At 45.3% G+C, this 15,077-nt stretch overlaps 1 protein-coding gene across 1 annotated transcript in view; it reads right to left on the reverse strand.

Moving 5' to 3' along the window:
* Window positions 1-15,077, reverse strand: part of pdzd7a (PDZ domain containing 7a) — a 69,844-nt gene that overhangs the window by 40,136 nt on the left and 14,631 nt on the right. Inside the window, exons 6-9 of the mRNA XM_063191290.1 lie at window positions 5,474-5,534; window positions 4,195-4,568; window positions 4,005-4,128; window positions 379-624 (exon numbers count right to left, since the gene is read on the reverse strand). Of these exons, the coding sequence (XP_063047360.1) occupies window positions 379-624; window positions 4,005-4,128; window positions 4,195-4,568; window positions 5,474-5,534 (805 nt within the window). The remainder of the gene's footprint in view (window positions 1-378; window positions 625-4,004; window positions 4,129-4,194; window positions 4,569-5,473; window positions 5,535-15,077) is intronic.

Below are 15,077 nucleotides of genomic sequence, written 5' to 3' on the forward strand. Positions count from 1 at the left end.
CCATGATCCGCCATTTTGAATTTCCAAAAATAGCCATTTTTAGCTGCAAAAATGACTGTACATAGGCCATACTAGGAAATATTTGTGTATTACTTAGTAAACTTTCATATAAAGATCATATTTGGCAATAGACAGCCCAGTTTCAATGAGCAGCATAGCTGCAGTACCTTTTTTGACCATTTCCTGCAGTGTCCCTTTAACAAAGAAAAAAACACATCCATGCACATCAATCTCAAAAATAAATTTGTGTGCAGGACTAGCAAAGAAACATGAAAACTGAAAATTAAGTCTGCACACCAAGCTCCCGTTTCCCTTATTGAAATGTGATGTTTCAGGCAGCTTGCCCTTCATCAGACATAAATCAAGAGTCTTCCTTACCTTTCTCTGAGCGATTGGGTGATCTGGCGCTCCCCCTGTGTCTCTCCGCAGCTCCTCCTCCTCCATCCCTGGACGCCTCCCTCTCCTCCCTCTCCCTCTCCCTCCGCCTGCCGCCCTTGAAGAGGAGGCTGACGAAGGTCTTGGAGCGCTGCAGCGTGGTGCTGCCTCCTCCTCCTCCTCCTCTGTCGCCTCCTCCAGACGACTTCTCCTTCTGCTGCTGCTGATGCTTCTTCTTCAGCTTGTCTTCTGTAGAGAAACGTATGATGGGTTTCGTTACAAAAAGGTGTACTGTAATCCACCATTTTTGACTTTCGCATTTCATTTTTGGAAATGACTGCTCAGAGGTCACCTATCACCTATGTGTGCATTCTAGATAATGGATATACACAATTTTCCAACAAAATTTCATATATAGTACAGTGTCAAATTTGCAGTGTTAGGGCCTCCACACACTGGTTCCAACAAAGTACGGAGCACTGCTCTGCCACTGCTTGTGCATCGAGTATAGTAAGTAAGTAAGTAAGTAAGTAAGTAAGTAAATAAGGTAAAGTAAAGTGTATTTGTATAGCGCCTTTCACAGACAAAACAGCCACAAAGTGCTTTACAATATACAATATACAATATATTGTATTTGTACAATATACCTTATGTACAAGGTAAATCACATTGACAAATCTGTCCAAACATTTACAGGCAAGGCCTGAGGTATAAAAAGTTTGAAGAAGGCCAGACGGCCGAAACGTCACTTCACCAATAAAACATGGAGCAGTGTGTGCGCGGCATTCTTTTCATTTTCTTTAACATTTGTATGCACAAGAAGCCAGCACCTCAAGAAAGACTTTTTTTTTTCTAAAGGCCCGAGGTATAAACCCACCAGGTGCACTGCCAATGGCACGTGCCAATGACGGGTGAATTTGGTCTGTGTCGGGTGAAATATGTCTACCCACCAGTCACCTTGACGGGTGAATTTTTTTTTACAGGTGCCTGGGTTAATGCTGAATTATACGCAGCATCCAACATCAAAGGTTTAAGTAAATTGGTAATGAAAAGAGTTAGTGGCATCACAATAACTGAATTTATGATCTCTGAAACAAAAGTATTGATCAGAAAATGATCTTACTTGGCATTACAATGTTTGGAACGGTTGAATATGAACTGGTAAAAATTGTGACTGGTAGAAATTGTGAGTGACTGGTAGATTTTAGAATCTACCTGCCACAGTGACTGGTGGGGGAAAAGTTTAAGTTCCACCCCTGCAACAGTTTCATAGCAAGAGACTCACATAATACAGTGCAGAAAAACAAACTTTTTTTGGATCAGATGATTAAATGCAGGGCAACCGATTAACTTTTTTTTACAGAATACATACACTTACAACGTCGACAATTGAGGGGGGGCTGTGAAAAAGTGAATTGAACAAGAACACATTGATTAAGAGCTGAACTGCCCGAAAACCCTAAAGGATTTATCTCCACCCATGGCTGGGGGCTGGGGGGGAGCTGAGGCTGAGGGGTGGTGGTGGTGGCTGCAGTAGTAGTGGCAGGGGCGTAGCAGAAAATTGTGGGCCCCTTCTGGCCATATATCATACATCATTCGAAATGTGTGTGGGCCCTCTATATGCATGGGGCCCTGGTGACTCAGTCACACTTTACCCCCGTGTACGACACCCCTGAGTAGTGGTAGTGGTGCTGACCAGGGAAGTCCAGACGGGGGGCTCGGGGGCCGGGGGGCAAACAGGTAATTGACCCAGGCCCAGGGAGAGAGAGGGGACCCAGAATTGGGTCTTTACTGACTGCATTGTACTGCATGTATAGAGAAGAGGACCCTTTCAGATGACTTTGTCCTGGGCCCTGGCTGCGGCTGGGGGCAGCAAAGGGGACAGTTATCCCAGGGCCCTCATTACATTGGATCTATGAGGCTGGGGGACTCCTTTGAGATGAGTTTGTCCGGGGCCCTGGCTGCGGCTGGAGGCTGTTGTAATCGGCCCTGGTGCTGAGGGTCAGGGGTGACGTAAAGGGGGGACAAAGGGGACAGTTGTCCCAGGGCCCAGGGAGATAGGGGGCCCAAAATTGGGACCTCAATACATTGGATCTATGGGGCTGGGGGACCCTTTGAGATGACTTTGTCCTAGGCCCTGGCTGCGGCTGGGGGCTGGGGGCTGTTGTAATCGGCCCTGGGTGCTGAGGGTTAACACAATAGGATGATGCAGGGGACTCGGGATGAATATTGAGAGGACATCCCTCACGAGGACAGATGCCGTCCTCTCTCAACAGTAAACTCTCTTCAGAGGGCAAAACGCTGCATAGTAATGCAGGGGTTCATTTCTCAAAAGAGAAGTTGTTAGCCTGTTAGCAACTTTGGTAGTTGCCAATGGGAAAATGCATTGAAAACAACAAAGCAGCTAAAGTAGTAAGCAACTTTGGTTTTGATAAATGCACCCCAGCTCTGACAGAAGGAGAGGGGAAAAGGGGGAAACGAATGAGAGAAAAGAGAGGAAAATAGAGAGCAGTAAAAGAGACAGACACAGAGGGAATAAGTGCAGAGATAGGTAGATAGATAGAGAGAGACAGAGAGAGGGAGAGAGGAGGGGAGAGAAAGAGAGAGAGAGAGAGAGAGAGAGAGAGAGAGAGAGAGAGAGAGAGAGAAAGAGAGAGAGAGAGATGGAGAGAGAGAGAGAGAGAGAGAGAGAGAGAGAGAGAGAGAGAGAAAGACAGAGAGAAATTAGATAAAAATTCTGTGTGAGAGAGAGAGCAAGTTGGTGCAATGCCCTGACAATCATGACAGATGAGGGGATAGAATCCAGAAGACGAAAGACTGCAGTATTTTAGTCATGGAGGATTGGCACAAGAGGGAAGGGGGGAGGGAGGGGTGGAGGGAGGGTTGCTAAAGAGGCAACAGGACATCTCTCTTATCACTTCTCAGCCATCTAATAAAACTTAAAAACTAACAGTTAGCCACGCTATTAGCTAACACTATAAAAATAAATCTATTTACCATATGTTATTATAGGGCAGCCATAATATTCAGCCCCAGTCAGGGCCAGATTAAGACTGCAGCCTAGGGGGGCCCACCTGCCAGAGTCCCCCCACAGGTTAGATATGGCTGCAGCCTAGGGGCCCCCACCTGCCGGAGGGCCTCTGGTTGTCCAAAAAAAAAATCATCTGCTGTGTTGAGTACAGTTGGTAGACATGTTATCCTTAATTCCTAGCTCATAATTATAATAGTTAATTATGATATATAATTATAATATAATTACAGCAACCTGTAGCCTAGGGACCCCAGGCCATCTTAATCTGGCCCTGGGTCAGGTGTGTACCTTTAAAAACAATTACCCCTACTTACTGTAGCATCTGCACTTATTGCTCTATATATTTCCTGTGCACTGTGTTTTAACTAGTGATGTCGGCTATGATTATGTCCTTGATTATAAGTCGCTTTGGTGAAAAAAAGTGTTTGCCAAATGCAATGTAATGTAATGCAATGCAATGCAATGCAATGCAATGCAATGCAATGCAATGTAATGTAATGTAATGCAATGCAATGCAATGCAATGCAATGCAATGTAATGTAATGTAATGTAATGTAATGCAATGTAATGTAATGTAATGTGTGGTACATGGTCTGACCTGACACGGTGATGTGGCTCTGGGAGCGGCGTAGGGGCCGGCGCGGCTTGCTGAGCGCCACCAGCACCGCCGTCTTGGCCGAGTCCAGCGTCTCCTTCTCCCCGGCCGAGAACGTCCTGCCCCGCTGAGCCCTCGCCCCCGCCCCCGCCCCCGCCCCCGCCCCCGGATGGCCTGCCCCCCCCTGCACCACCCCCTGCACCACCCCCCCCGGCCCTCGCCTCCCGAAGCTGGCCGTCCGGATCACCGTGTCCTTCAGCAGGGTGGTCTCCCCCACCGTCCGGCTGGTCTCCACGGGGCTGGAGGCCTCCGAGCGGTCCCCGCCGCCGAAGCCCAGCGGAGGGGGAGGGGTGTCCGTCTGGATGGCCATCTCGGCCCGGTCGAAGCTTTGTCTCCGCGAGCGGTGGTCCTCGGTGGAGATGCAGACGTCCACCATCTCGTTGTGCAACGGCGGGAACATGACCTGGGAGAGGCCGCTCAGGGAGGAGAGGGGCGTGCCCGAGGAGAGGGACGAGGCGGACGAGAAGGAGTCCGAACCCTGGGAGGACGGAGCCAGACCATTGGCCACTACGGAAACAGGAAGTAGGGGTAGTGATTGTTTTAATTGGTTAATTGATTTAATTGGTAACAACAGTGTTTTAATTGGTGATTGTTTAAATTGGTAACAACCATGTTTTAATTGGTGATTGTTTTAATTGGTAACAACAGTGTTTTAATTGGTGATTGTTTTAATTGGTAACAGCAGTGTACAGTTGAATCTGAATTCAACACTTTTGGTTTCCAATTTGAACACAAAATTCTCACTCATGGTGGTTCTAATGCTGTATGCAAGTATGCAAAATGAAACTGGAACATGACTGGAACATAGAGTGACCTTTATATATTACAGTCATCTGCCCAGCCGGGCATCTTCATGACTGTGAACTGTATTTGACTTTTACCACTGGGTATGATTACATTTACCCAAGTCAAAACTACTACAAAGCCTGTGTCTATCCTCTCATCGAAAGGGGAATTGTCCTGACCTTGTGGAGATGATAAATATGACCGTTAACCTTTAATCTCATGCAATAATCCTGGATGTTTCACAACATAAAATAATGAAATCTCAATCTTCAAAACATGTTGTCAAGCAAAGGTCAAATATGTCTAATGTAATATCACTCAAGGTCAATGGTCAAGTGTGGCTAATGGCTGATTTTGCAGATTACTGTAAAATCTCTGAATGTAGGCCCACAGTATATCTTGATTTGATCTGCACATTTCTGATATTGGATTTTAATTTTTAAGGCAGTGTTACAAGAGGAGTTTTTTGAGCATCCTGTGTCCAAGCAAAATAAATTTTCCAAACTTACTGTGCGACCTTAATTTGTAAATGTGTCGAGTGCATAATGTGACAGTATTAGGTTTTACAAACAGAACACAAAGTTATTATTATGGAGAGAGACAAAAGAATGTGAACTGTACTGTACATTTATTAAGCCAGCTGTACTCCGCAATCATCTCTTTGTAAGCCGGATATCTTCCCGCCTCCTGTGAGAAAGAAAGAAAGAAAGAACGAAAGAAAGAACGAAAGAAAGAAAGAAAGAAAGAAAGAAAGTAGCCACGCAGTTAAAAATCCATCCACCATAACATCCAGGGCTGGATTAAGATGGCCTGGCCCCTAGGCTACAAGTTGATGTGGGGCCCCTCGGAAAGCAAATTTTGTGACAAATTTACATGGACAGTGTCATAATTACATGCTAGGAATTAGGGACAACACGTCTACCAACTGTACTCAACATGACAGATGAATATTTCAATATTGCATCTTGTCATAATTCTGCAATTTCTCACTTTTGACCAATCAGGGGCCCCCTGGCAGGTGGGGGCCCCTAGGCTGCAGCCATATCTAGCCTGTGCATTAATCTGGCCCTGATAACATCCCATTTGAAGTCTGCCAACTGTCTATCATGGCTGTAATCTAGAGCAAGAGTGACTCTATGCCCAGCCGTTGCTTAATCCGATGGGCACTCGACTGCTACATTTGGTGACCCGATTTCAGGCGACCCTGATTCACTGGCGACAAAGAATAATAAGTAAACAATGTCTAAAACATTAAGAATGGGGGGTAGGGCAGTAGAGTAAAGTAGTAAAGTGTACTTTATTGTCCCCAGGGGGGAAATTTGTCTCAGTATTCACATCCAGCATACACCATTAACATAAAAAAACATACAAAACATTTAAAAAAAAAACATGAAACTGTGCACTGACATGTGCATGGCATGTCTATCTGTCATTAAGCATTCTTATGGCAGTCAGGATATCCGCACAAATACACCTACCGCGACAAGAGCGAGGCGAGCGACGGAAGTATTTGACTTTGTATTGAGTCGCGAGACAAATTCTGGAGACTAGAGCGATTTGCGCGACGAGCGTGACAGTTTGAAGTTGAAATCCTTTCGACTTTCTATGACGCGGTTCGGCGACAAACCGCGACAGCCAATGACTGTAGAGAGGTCAGTGACCACAGCCAATGATAATGTTTGAATGCTTTGCCTTCTGCTTGTAACGGACATACTGTAGTCTCTTCAATCGCTCGTATCTCTCTGTCGCTTGAATCGCATTGCACCTGGTCTATTCGTGCGGTAAAGGAGTTCTTATATTTGTTGAGTGTGCCGTTCAATGTCCTGAAGCGTCTACCTGAGGGTAGCAGGGTGCATTCATGATGCAGAACATGTGTGGGGTCCTCTAGAGTCTTCAGTGCCTCCCTGAGCACTGACTGTTCATAGAGGGACTACATATATCCCTCCCTGATCTTGGCGACCAACAATCTTCAGTGCCGTTTTAACCAGACGCCCCAACTTGGTTGCCTTGGACACATAGTTCCGAGGCAAGAGTAATGCCCTGATGTCAAGCCCTGATGAGGACCCGGTGTGGTTGAAACCAGTTGGCGTTTTTAGATATATACCCCAGTTTAAAATAAAGGGTTTTTCATTGCAACAAATACCCACTACTACCTGTCTCTATACAAGAGTTGCCTGAAGTAGGCCCAACAACCACCAAGTTTTGAGGAATGGACTTTGTCTTTTAACTCCAAGGGCACTGGCACATTGGAGTTTACTTAATTCAGCAACGAAGAGCGTGCAGCATCTCTCCTCTAGCAGTAACAAAAGAGACTTTAGGTGCCGTTTCCACGTAGCTGGATATTTTTTATATGTGGATTGGTTTTGCATTGGTTTTGCATTGGTTTTGGCGTTCCTACGTAGCAGATATTTAAAATCCATAGAAAGCAGGAGAAAAAAATATCCTGTTTAGGGGGCTGAAACGCATTTGTTACAACAGAGGATTTATTTTTATCCACATGTTGCGTTTACACCTCAACAGGAGAAAAAAGTACTCTGCTAAAAAAATATCCTGCTACGTGGAAACAGCACCTTAGAAAGGCCTGCGGGCAGCCCCACCACCGCACTCTGTTCCACAGGTCCTTCTGCTCACACTCACAGTTGGTATTATATAATATATATTATAATATAATATTAGTGCAGGGTCATAGAGAGGTTCTCCCTCCCTGCTGCTTATTTGTTCCAGATCTATACCTGTGACTGACTGAGGAAGGGCTGCCGCTTCTCCAAAGGTACCAGAAGCAGAAGTTTCATGTGCTTTGTACAAACTAGAGATGCACTGGATCCTGATTTTTAGGATCCTGCCGGATACCAGATCCACTGCTTAAGATCCTGCCGGATCCGGATCCTGTGAAAAACCATATTATCCTGCCGGATCCGGAACCGGATCTTGGATCCTGTGCATCTCTAGTACAAACACCTAAAACTTGTTCAGGTCAGCATAATCCCCTTACGGCATGCTAGAGGCTGCTGTCTGCTGTTGCGTTACTGTAACAGCCTATTCATTACTCGTCTTTCTATGGTCTGAGTGGGGTAGTGGGGGACACAAAAGTATTTGTAAAAGTAAGTGTGTGTGTGTGTGTGTGTGTTTGTGTGTGTGTGTGTGTGTGTGTGTGTGTGTGTTTGTGTGTGTCTGTGTGTGTGTGTGTGTGTGTGTGTGTGTGTGTGTGTGTGTGTGTGTGTGTGTGTGTGTGTGTGTGTGTGTGTGTGTGTGTGTGTGTGTGTGTGTGTGTGTGTGTGTGTGTGTGTGTTTGCAACATGTCTAACTCTGTGAGCAATTCTGCCAAGAGCACTGAAGGGAAGCAGTAAGCATAGGAGTGTATACGGTAGCTAAGTAGGCTAGTGGTTCAGGTGTAAAATGACTTGTCCTGTACAGGAGTTGTAAACATAATAAAACAAAATAATGAACGTGCACAATGTTTCACAGCTCATCCTGTGTTCACAATGTTCCCTCTGATGCTGGAAGACATCGCAGCCCATTAGTGCGAGTCAAGTGGCAAGTGTATGCCTGTGTACTTTTCAGCCTGATCTCCAAAAATTCCGTGCTCCTGGACACGAATGTTAAGGACATGAAATCTGTGTCCAGGAGCACGGATTTTGCCAAAATTCCGTGCTCCTGGACACGGAATTGTTTTCCGTGCTCCTGGACACAGAATTGTTTTCCGTGATGGGCACACGGAAGTGCTTTCTATAGGCTATTACCACAGCACTGTGTAACTCTATCATTAGAAAATACATACCAAATGCTAGTCCTAAACAAAATAATGCTATAGCAATTTAAGTTGTGCCCTGACCAAAACATTCCCTAACCTTAACCTGTCATTAAAGACATATTTTTGAGAAATACCTTTTCCAGTTGGTTGCTAGGCTATCAAATTCATAATGAATGAAAGAAAACTAGCTGTGCCCAGACCAAAACAATCCCTAACCCTAACCTGTCAGTAAGGGAAAAAAAGAGAAAAAATATTTGAAATAAAAAAAATCCTGAGAAAACACAAGACTGTGGAAACATAGAGCTGTGGGAGTAGCCTATAGAGAGAGCACTTCTCTGTGTCCATCACGGAAAACAATTCCGTGTCCAGGAGCACGGAAAACAATTCCGTGTCCAGGAGCACGGAATTTTGGCAAAATCCGTGCTCCTGGACACGGATTTTGTGCCCTTAACATCCGTGTCCAGGAGCACAGAATTTGTGGAGATCATGTTGGTATTTTTTTGTCTGAAGTGACGTACCCACATTGTGTCACGCACATCTATCCGACTAATGGGCTGTCGGACCAATGGGCCAACCCCAGGGCACAGATGAGATGCCTACGTTACTCAAGCGGTCTTTGACACCTCCTTGCAGAACCCACCTTCAGGGGTGTAGCAGCAAATGATGGGCCCTATGTACAATCAGCTCCAATGGGCCCCCCTAGCCATATATCTTCATAAATCGGACTATCTGTGGGCCCCCTATATACAGTGGTGCTCATATGTTTACATACCCCAGCAGAATATATGCTTTCTTGGCAATTTCTCACAAAGTATGAAGGATTACACAAAACCTTTTTTTTCACTCATTGCTAGTGACTGGCTTAAGATATTTATTAGCAATCTTCTGTGTTTACTCTTTAAAAAGCATGATCACAACTCAAACTACCCAAATGACCCTGTTCAAAAGTTTACATACCCTAGTTTCTGATGCTGAATATGGCCCTGTTTAACATCAGGGACCGCTCTAAATTGTTTGTGGTAGCTGTGGATAAGGCTTTTAATGTTCTCAGATGACAAAACAGCACATTCTTCCTGGCAGAATGGTTGTTTCCTATAAAATTATTGGGTGTCTTGCTGGAACCTCACATTTGAGGTTTCCCCTGAATGGCTCAATGATGTTGAGATCAGGAGAGTAAGCCGGTCACTCAAAAACATCATTTTATTCTTTCTGAAGCTAATGACGGGTTGATTTGGCTTTCTGTGTTGAAATATTGTCATGTTGGCATGTCCAAACAATGGACCATGTGCAGTTTCAAGGCTGATGAGTGTCAAGTTTCCTCCAGTATTTTCCACAGGGCAATGTATTAATCATTCTGCGAGTATGGACCAAAAGTAATAGTGCATTTGTAACTCAGATGTCCCCATGACATCAGTGGTCCATGACCATGTTTCACAGGAGGGCATGGTGTAACTTTCATCATAGGCTCCGTTGACTGTTCTCCAAATGGTACTGTTAATAGTGGCTGAAAAAAGTTCCATATTGATCTAATTTATCCAAATGACTTTGTCACAGGCATTCTGATGCTTCTCACTATGCTATTTGGTGTATCATATGCAAAATAACATGTTTGCATTTTTGTAGTAATGGCTTTCTCCTGGCAACCCCCAACAGCCCATCTTTCCTCAAGTGCCTCTTTGCTGTACAGTTTAAAACATTTTTTCATGTTGTCCTATATTTCACCTAAAGTTATTTTTTGGTTGTCCTATGCCTCCTGAACAATTTCCCTTGCAATGATCATTGCAATGCAATGATTCCCTTGCCCAATGGCTTGATTCCAACCAAACCCCCTCATATTGCATTTCTGAATTGAAATTCCAACAGTGCCAACATGACAATATTTCGACACAGAAAGCCAAATCAACCCGTCATTAGCTTCAGATAGAATAAAATGAAGGTTTTTGAGCGACCATCTCACTCTCCTGATCTCAACATCATTGAGCCACTCAGGGGAAACCTCAAATGTGAGGTTCCAGCAAGACACCCAAAGATATTATAGGAAATAACCATTCTACCAAGAAGAATGTGCTGTTTTGTCATCTGAGAACATTAAGAGCTTTATCCACAACTACCACAAACAATTTAGAGCAATCCCTGATGTTAAACAGGGCCATATTCAGCATCAGAAACTAGGGTATGTAAACTTTTGAACAGGGTCATTTGGGTAGTTTGGGTTGTGATCATGCTTTTGAAAAAGTAAACACAAAAAATTGCTAATAAATATCTTAAGCCAGTCACTAGCAACGAGTCAAAAAAAAAGGTTTTGTGTAATCCTTCATATTTGGTGAGAAATCGCAGAGAAAGCGTATATTCTGCTGGGGTATGTAAACATATGAGCACAACTGTACGTACATGGGGCCCTGGTGACTCAGACACACTTTACCCCCCTGAACAACACCCCTGCCCACCACACACACACATTGGTCAAACGCAATTTCAAACTTCTGTGCTAACCCTGTTACATAGATCTTTGACATATGCAAACAGGAGGAGAGGCTAGAAAGCAGGAGGACTAGAGTTCTCAACGGGTCGGGTCAGCCCGAAAAACCCGACGGGCCCTTTGGGTTCGGGCCGGGTTCGGGTCGAAAATATAAGCATATGGCTCGGGTCGGGTCGGTCCGCGGGCTCAATCTTTTCCGCCCAGTGAAAAAAAAAAAAAATCAGTGCTGTTTACCGTGAATCATGGCGAATTTCCCCTTGATTGGTCAGTAAAGCTAGAATCTATCTATCTAAATATATGTAGGCCTGCGTAACGAAGGTCTGGCAGGCTGCTGCATGCAACCTTGCGCAGTGCTTAATTTGTAAATCACAAGGTACCAGAACGCAAAACAAACATCACATCACAGCGATGATGAGTTGGAAAGAGGTCCCGGAACGCACAGAAAAACTACATTGGCTACAATTACGCAAACTACTAAAAACGGGAAAAAAGTTCTTAGATGCAATTTTAACGATATTGAGTCCCATGTCAGCTCATGGAACCATACTTTTGCTTCTTAATAGCCTACAAGGTACGGTTGGCAATCCAATGACTATTTTAAACAACAGCCATAGTAGGCCTAGCATATTAAATGCTGTAATGACAACAACCAATATTTTTAGTTTGATCGCTAACTTTATTGCTTAGTAGTCTCAGAAAATGCAGTGCATGAAATTATGTTTTCCCCATGAGGTGAAACGAAACCGAAGCGGTCTTCTACATAGGCTACTAGAAAGGACAGTGGCTTTCCAATTAGGTTATCCTTTCCACGTATTCACACAACGTTGGCATATGCGTATTAAACGTTAAATCCACGCTTTGTTGGCGACTTTGTTGCATATAATTTGGCTAATCCGCATGTGCTGTTGCGATATGCCACTTCACTATTTAAATGGCTCGTGCACCGATGGTAAGCGAGCGGCAGCGAAGGTGCCGGTAGACTTGGCTTTTCACACTGACTGTCTGCTCGCGCTGCGGTCTGGTTGAAAATCCCCTCAGCAAATGTTTTATTTGGAGCGTGTAGGCCCTGTTTGAATGAAATATCACCTTGTCTTTGCTGTTTTCGTGCTCAAATTGACTTTTAAGCAACTGTCGGGTCTTGGGGCGCACACACATGCGGAGCGCTCGCCAGCCGAGGAAGATCTCATCCTCTCACCTAGGCTACATGGCTGATCAATGCACCAACCGTAGCCCAGGTGCCACTAGAAATTAGTATGTCCAAAACCTTGTGTGCCGACCAACATTTTATGAAACTTTTAAACAATGTTTGGCACAGCCAGGCTTTCCATCTCATCCACGCATATGAACAAACAAGGAGGGAGGGGCAACTTCACGTAGCCTACATTTAATCAGATACACGGGGTGGAAATGTAGTAGCCTAAGCCTACATTTAGAAGTCAAAACAAAAGGTGGATGATTGTTGTTGCCGTGAAGAGGCGGTTATTGAAATCGCGCTGTGGATGATTCTGCTTAAATAGCAAGAACGTTTCCCCATTTCATATTAGGCTATGTTTCTATTGTGGAAAATATCTTTTCACTAGGTTTTTAAGTGGGTTATGCAATTTACTGCACATAAGTGCCCTTAAAGACCCACCACAACCCGTCATTCTCCATAGGATAACGTGGGGAAACTCGACCCCCGACTTCGGGCCTCGGGCCGGGTTCGGTTAGATAATTCTAGTGATGTGTCGGGTAACATCGGGCTCTGGCTTTAAAAGCCACGGGCCAGGTAGGGTCGGGTTGACATTTTCAGGCCCGTTGAGAACTCTAAGGAGGACAATGGGGGCAGGACGCAGTTCAAGTGAAGGAGAGACCTTGGTCGCGAGGTCAGGAAGGAGTCACGGGGCTGGCATCTCCTTCTGTGCCAGCCCACAAAGCGGACGATGACAGATGGCACTTGAGCTAGTTGGTAAGAAACACACACCACAGTCAGCTAGCCTCTTGCAGCTAGCTAGCCTCTCGTAGCTAGCCTCTCGCAGCAGCAGTCTCGCAGGGGACTCACTAATTCGACGCCCTTTCGGTACGGCTTATGTCATACGACCCTAACCCTAATCCTTACTTTAACCCTAAACCTAAACCTAAGACTAACCCTAACCCTAACCTTAACCCTAACTTTAACCCTAACCCTAACCCTAACCCTAAATTGCTTGTTAGAAATGTTTGATTACCATGTGACATACCACGTAAGTACTGAAACGGCGTCAAACTACTGAGTCCCAGTGTCGCAGCAGCTAGCCTCTCGCACTTCATGGGTGGGCAATGGGCATAATATCGCACTCTAGTACATGCAGATCACATGCTCTGTGCTGACGTTTGTATCACTGCATAGTGACCGGATGGTTGTGGTGAGCTATGGTTGTCCAGGGCAGCTGTATTTATGTGACGTCTAGTATGTGTGTTGGGGTTGGAGTTAGGGTGGGAGGGGGGTTACGGGGGAGAGGGGGGGAGAGAGTTTGATGGGTCTTAAGGAAAGACATATAGTAAGACGAGGCTTTCTGCTGATTACCACCTGATCCCTCGCCTGCCTTGTGAATAATGCACAGCCTTGGGCCGTTTCTCACAGGGGAAACCCGAGACATGGAGAGAGAGAGGGAGAGAGAGAGAGAGAGAGAGAGAGAGAGAGAGCGGGCCCGGCCTTCTCAGTGGGAATGCTGGGGGCAGTGTTGCCAGATTTGGCGGTTTTACCGCCCAATTGGGCTGCTTAGGATGGCCATCTGCGGGTAAAAATGGTAAAAATGGGTTTTTTGGCTTATTTTTGGTCATAGAAATCAACAGAATTGGGGGGGATTTAGTGCTTCCAGGCGGGTTTTGAGCATTTTTTTGGGCTAGAAATCATCAGTCTCATCTGGCAACCGTGGCTGGGGGCGGGCGGCCATGTGCCAGCTGTCTGCCCTCTGCTACCCGCACTGCAACTCACACCCACATGCTGCCAGGGCTGGGCTGGGGCAAAAAATCAGTCTGGGTATTATCAGCCAAGGGTCCCCCCGGCATTTGGAAAGACAATGAAGCCCATGATGACAACATTTCAAAATTTTCAAAAAATCAGCGCGGGCATTATCAGCCAAGACCGGTCCCCCCGGCATTGAGAAAGGCCGTAGGCAGCTCTAACCTCGTGGTTAGAGATTTGGGGTCTTATTTATAACGGGTGCGTACGCACAAAAGACTGCGCACGCCAAGTTCACCGCAAGGTGTGGTATTTATAGAAAAAGAACTTGGCGGTAAACATGTGCAGCTCCACGCAAAGTTTTACCCATGCGTACGCCCTAAAGAAAAGACCAAACGGCGGAAAGCGCGACCTCGGGAGGTAGCTGGAAGAACGACCCGAAATTGGTAGGGGGAAAAAACGGAGGTCACGTATCACGATAGCCACTTTAACATTAATCCAGTTCGCAACGAAAAATGTGGTTGTTTGTTTGGTAATAGTGGAAAATAATTAGTAGGCTAAGCTTAGACCTACCTGGCCTATCCATAGCCACATCCATGTTTTGTAAGGAAGTAACCGACGCTCCAAAGTTTATATTTAGGGTAGGCCTACATTACATTTGGAAATACCCTAAAAAAAAATCACTCACAGACCTTTCCAGTAGCCTATCTGTAGGCTATAATCGTTTGTGCGTTGCGACTCTGCCCACATTTAAGCCAGTTGCAGAATCATCTGCTCGAGTCCCAAGTGCAGCTGTACTAATAGAAAGATAATGGTTGATTTTCTCAGCCATTCGGCATACAGACAAGCATACAGCCAAGTGCCATAGGCCTACTGATGGACGTTTCTGTTGTTGCATGCCATTTCTTTTTCGTGCGGTTCGTCAGCAAATGAGCAGAGGTGTGCATTTCTAATACTGCTGGCCTTATACACTGATAATGCACGTTTATAATACATACATTGAATAAATAGGCCTACAGACTAGAAAATGGCCATAGATGTCATGCTGTCTGTGGATATGTCGACCGAGAGTTGGGG

Source organism: Engraulis encrasicolus, chromosome 24, assembly GCF_034702125.1.
Source record: "Engraulis encrasicolus isolate BLACKSEA-1 chromosome 24, IST_EnEncr_1.0, whole genome shotgun sequence".
NCBI classification, from domain to species: Eukaryota; Metazoa; Chordata; class Actinopteri; order Clupeiformes; family Engraulidae; genus Engraulis; species Engraulis encrasicolus.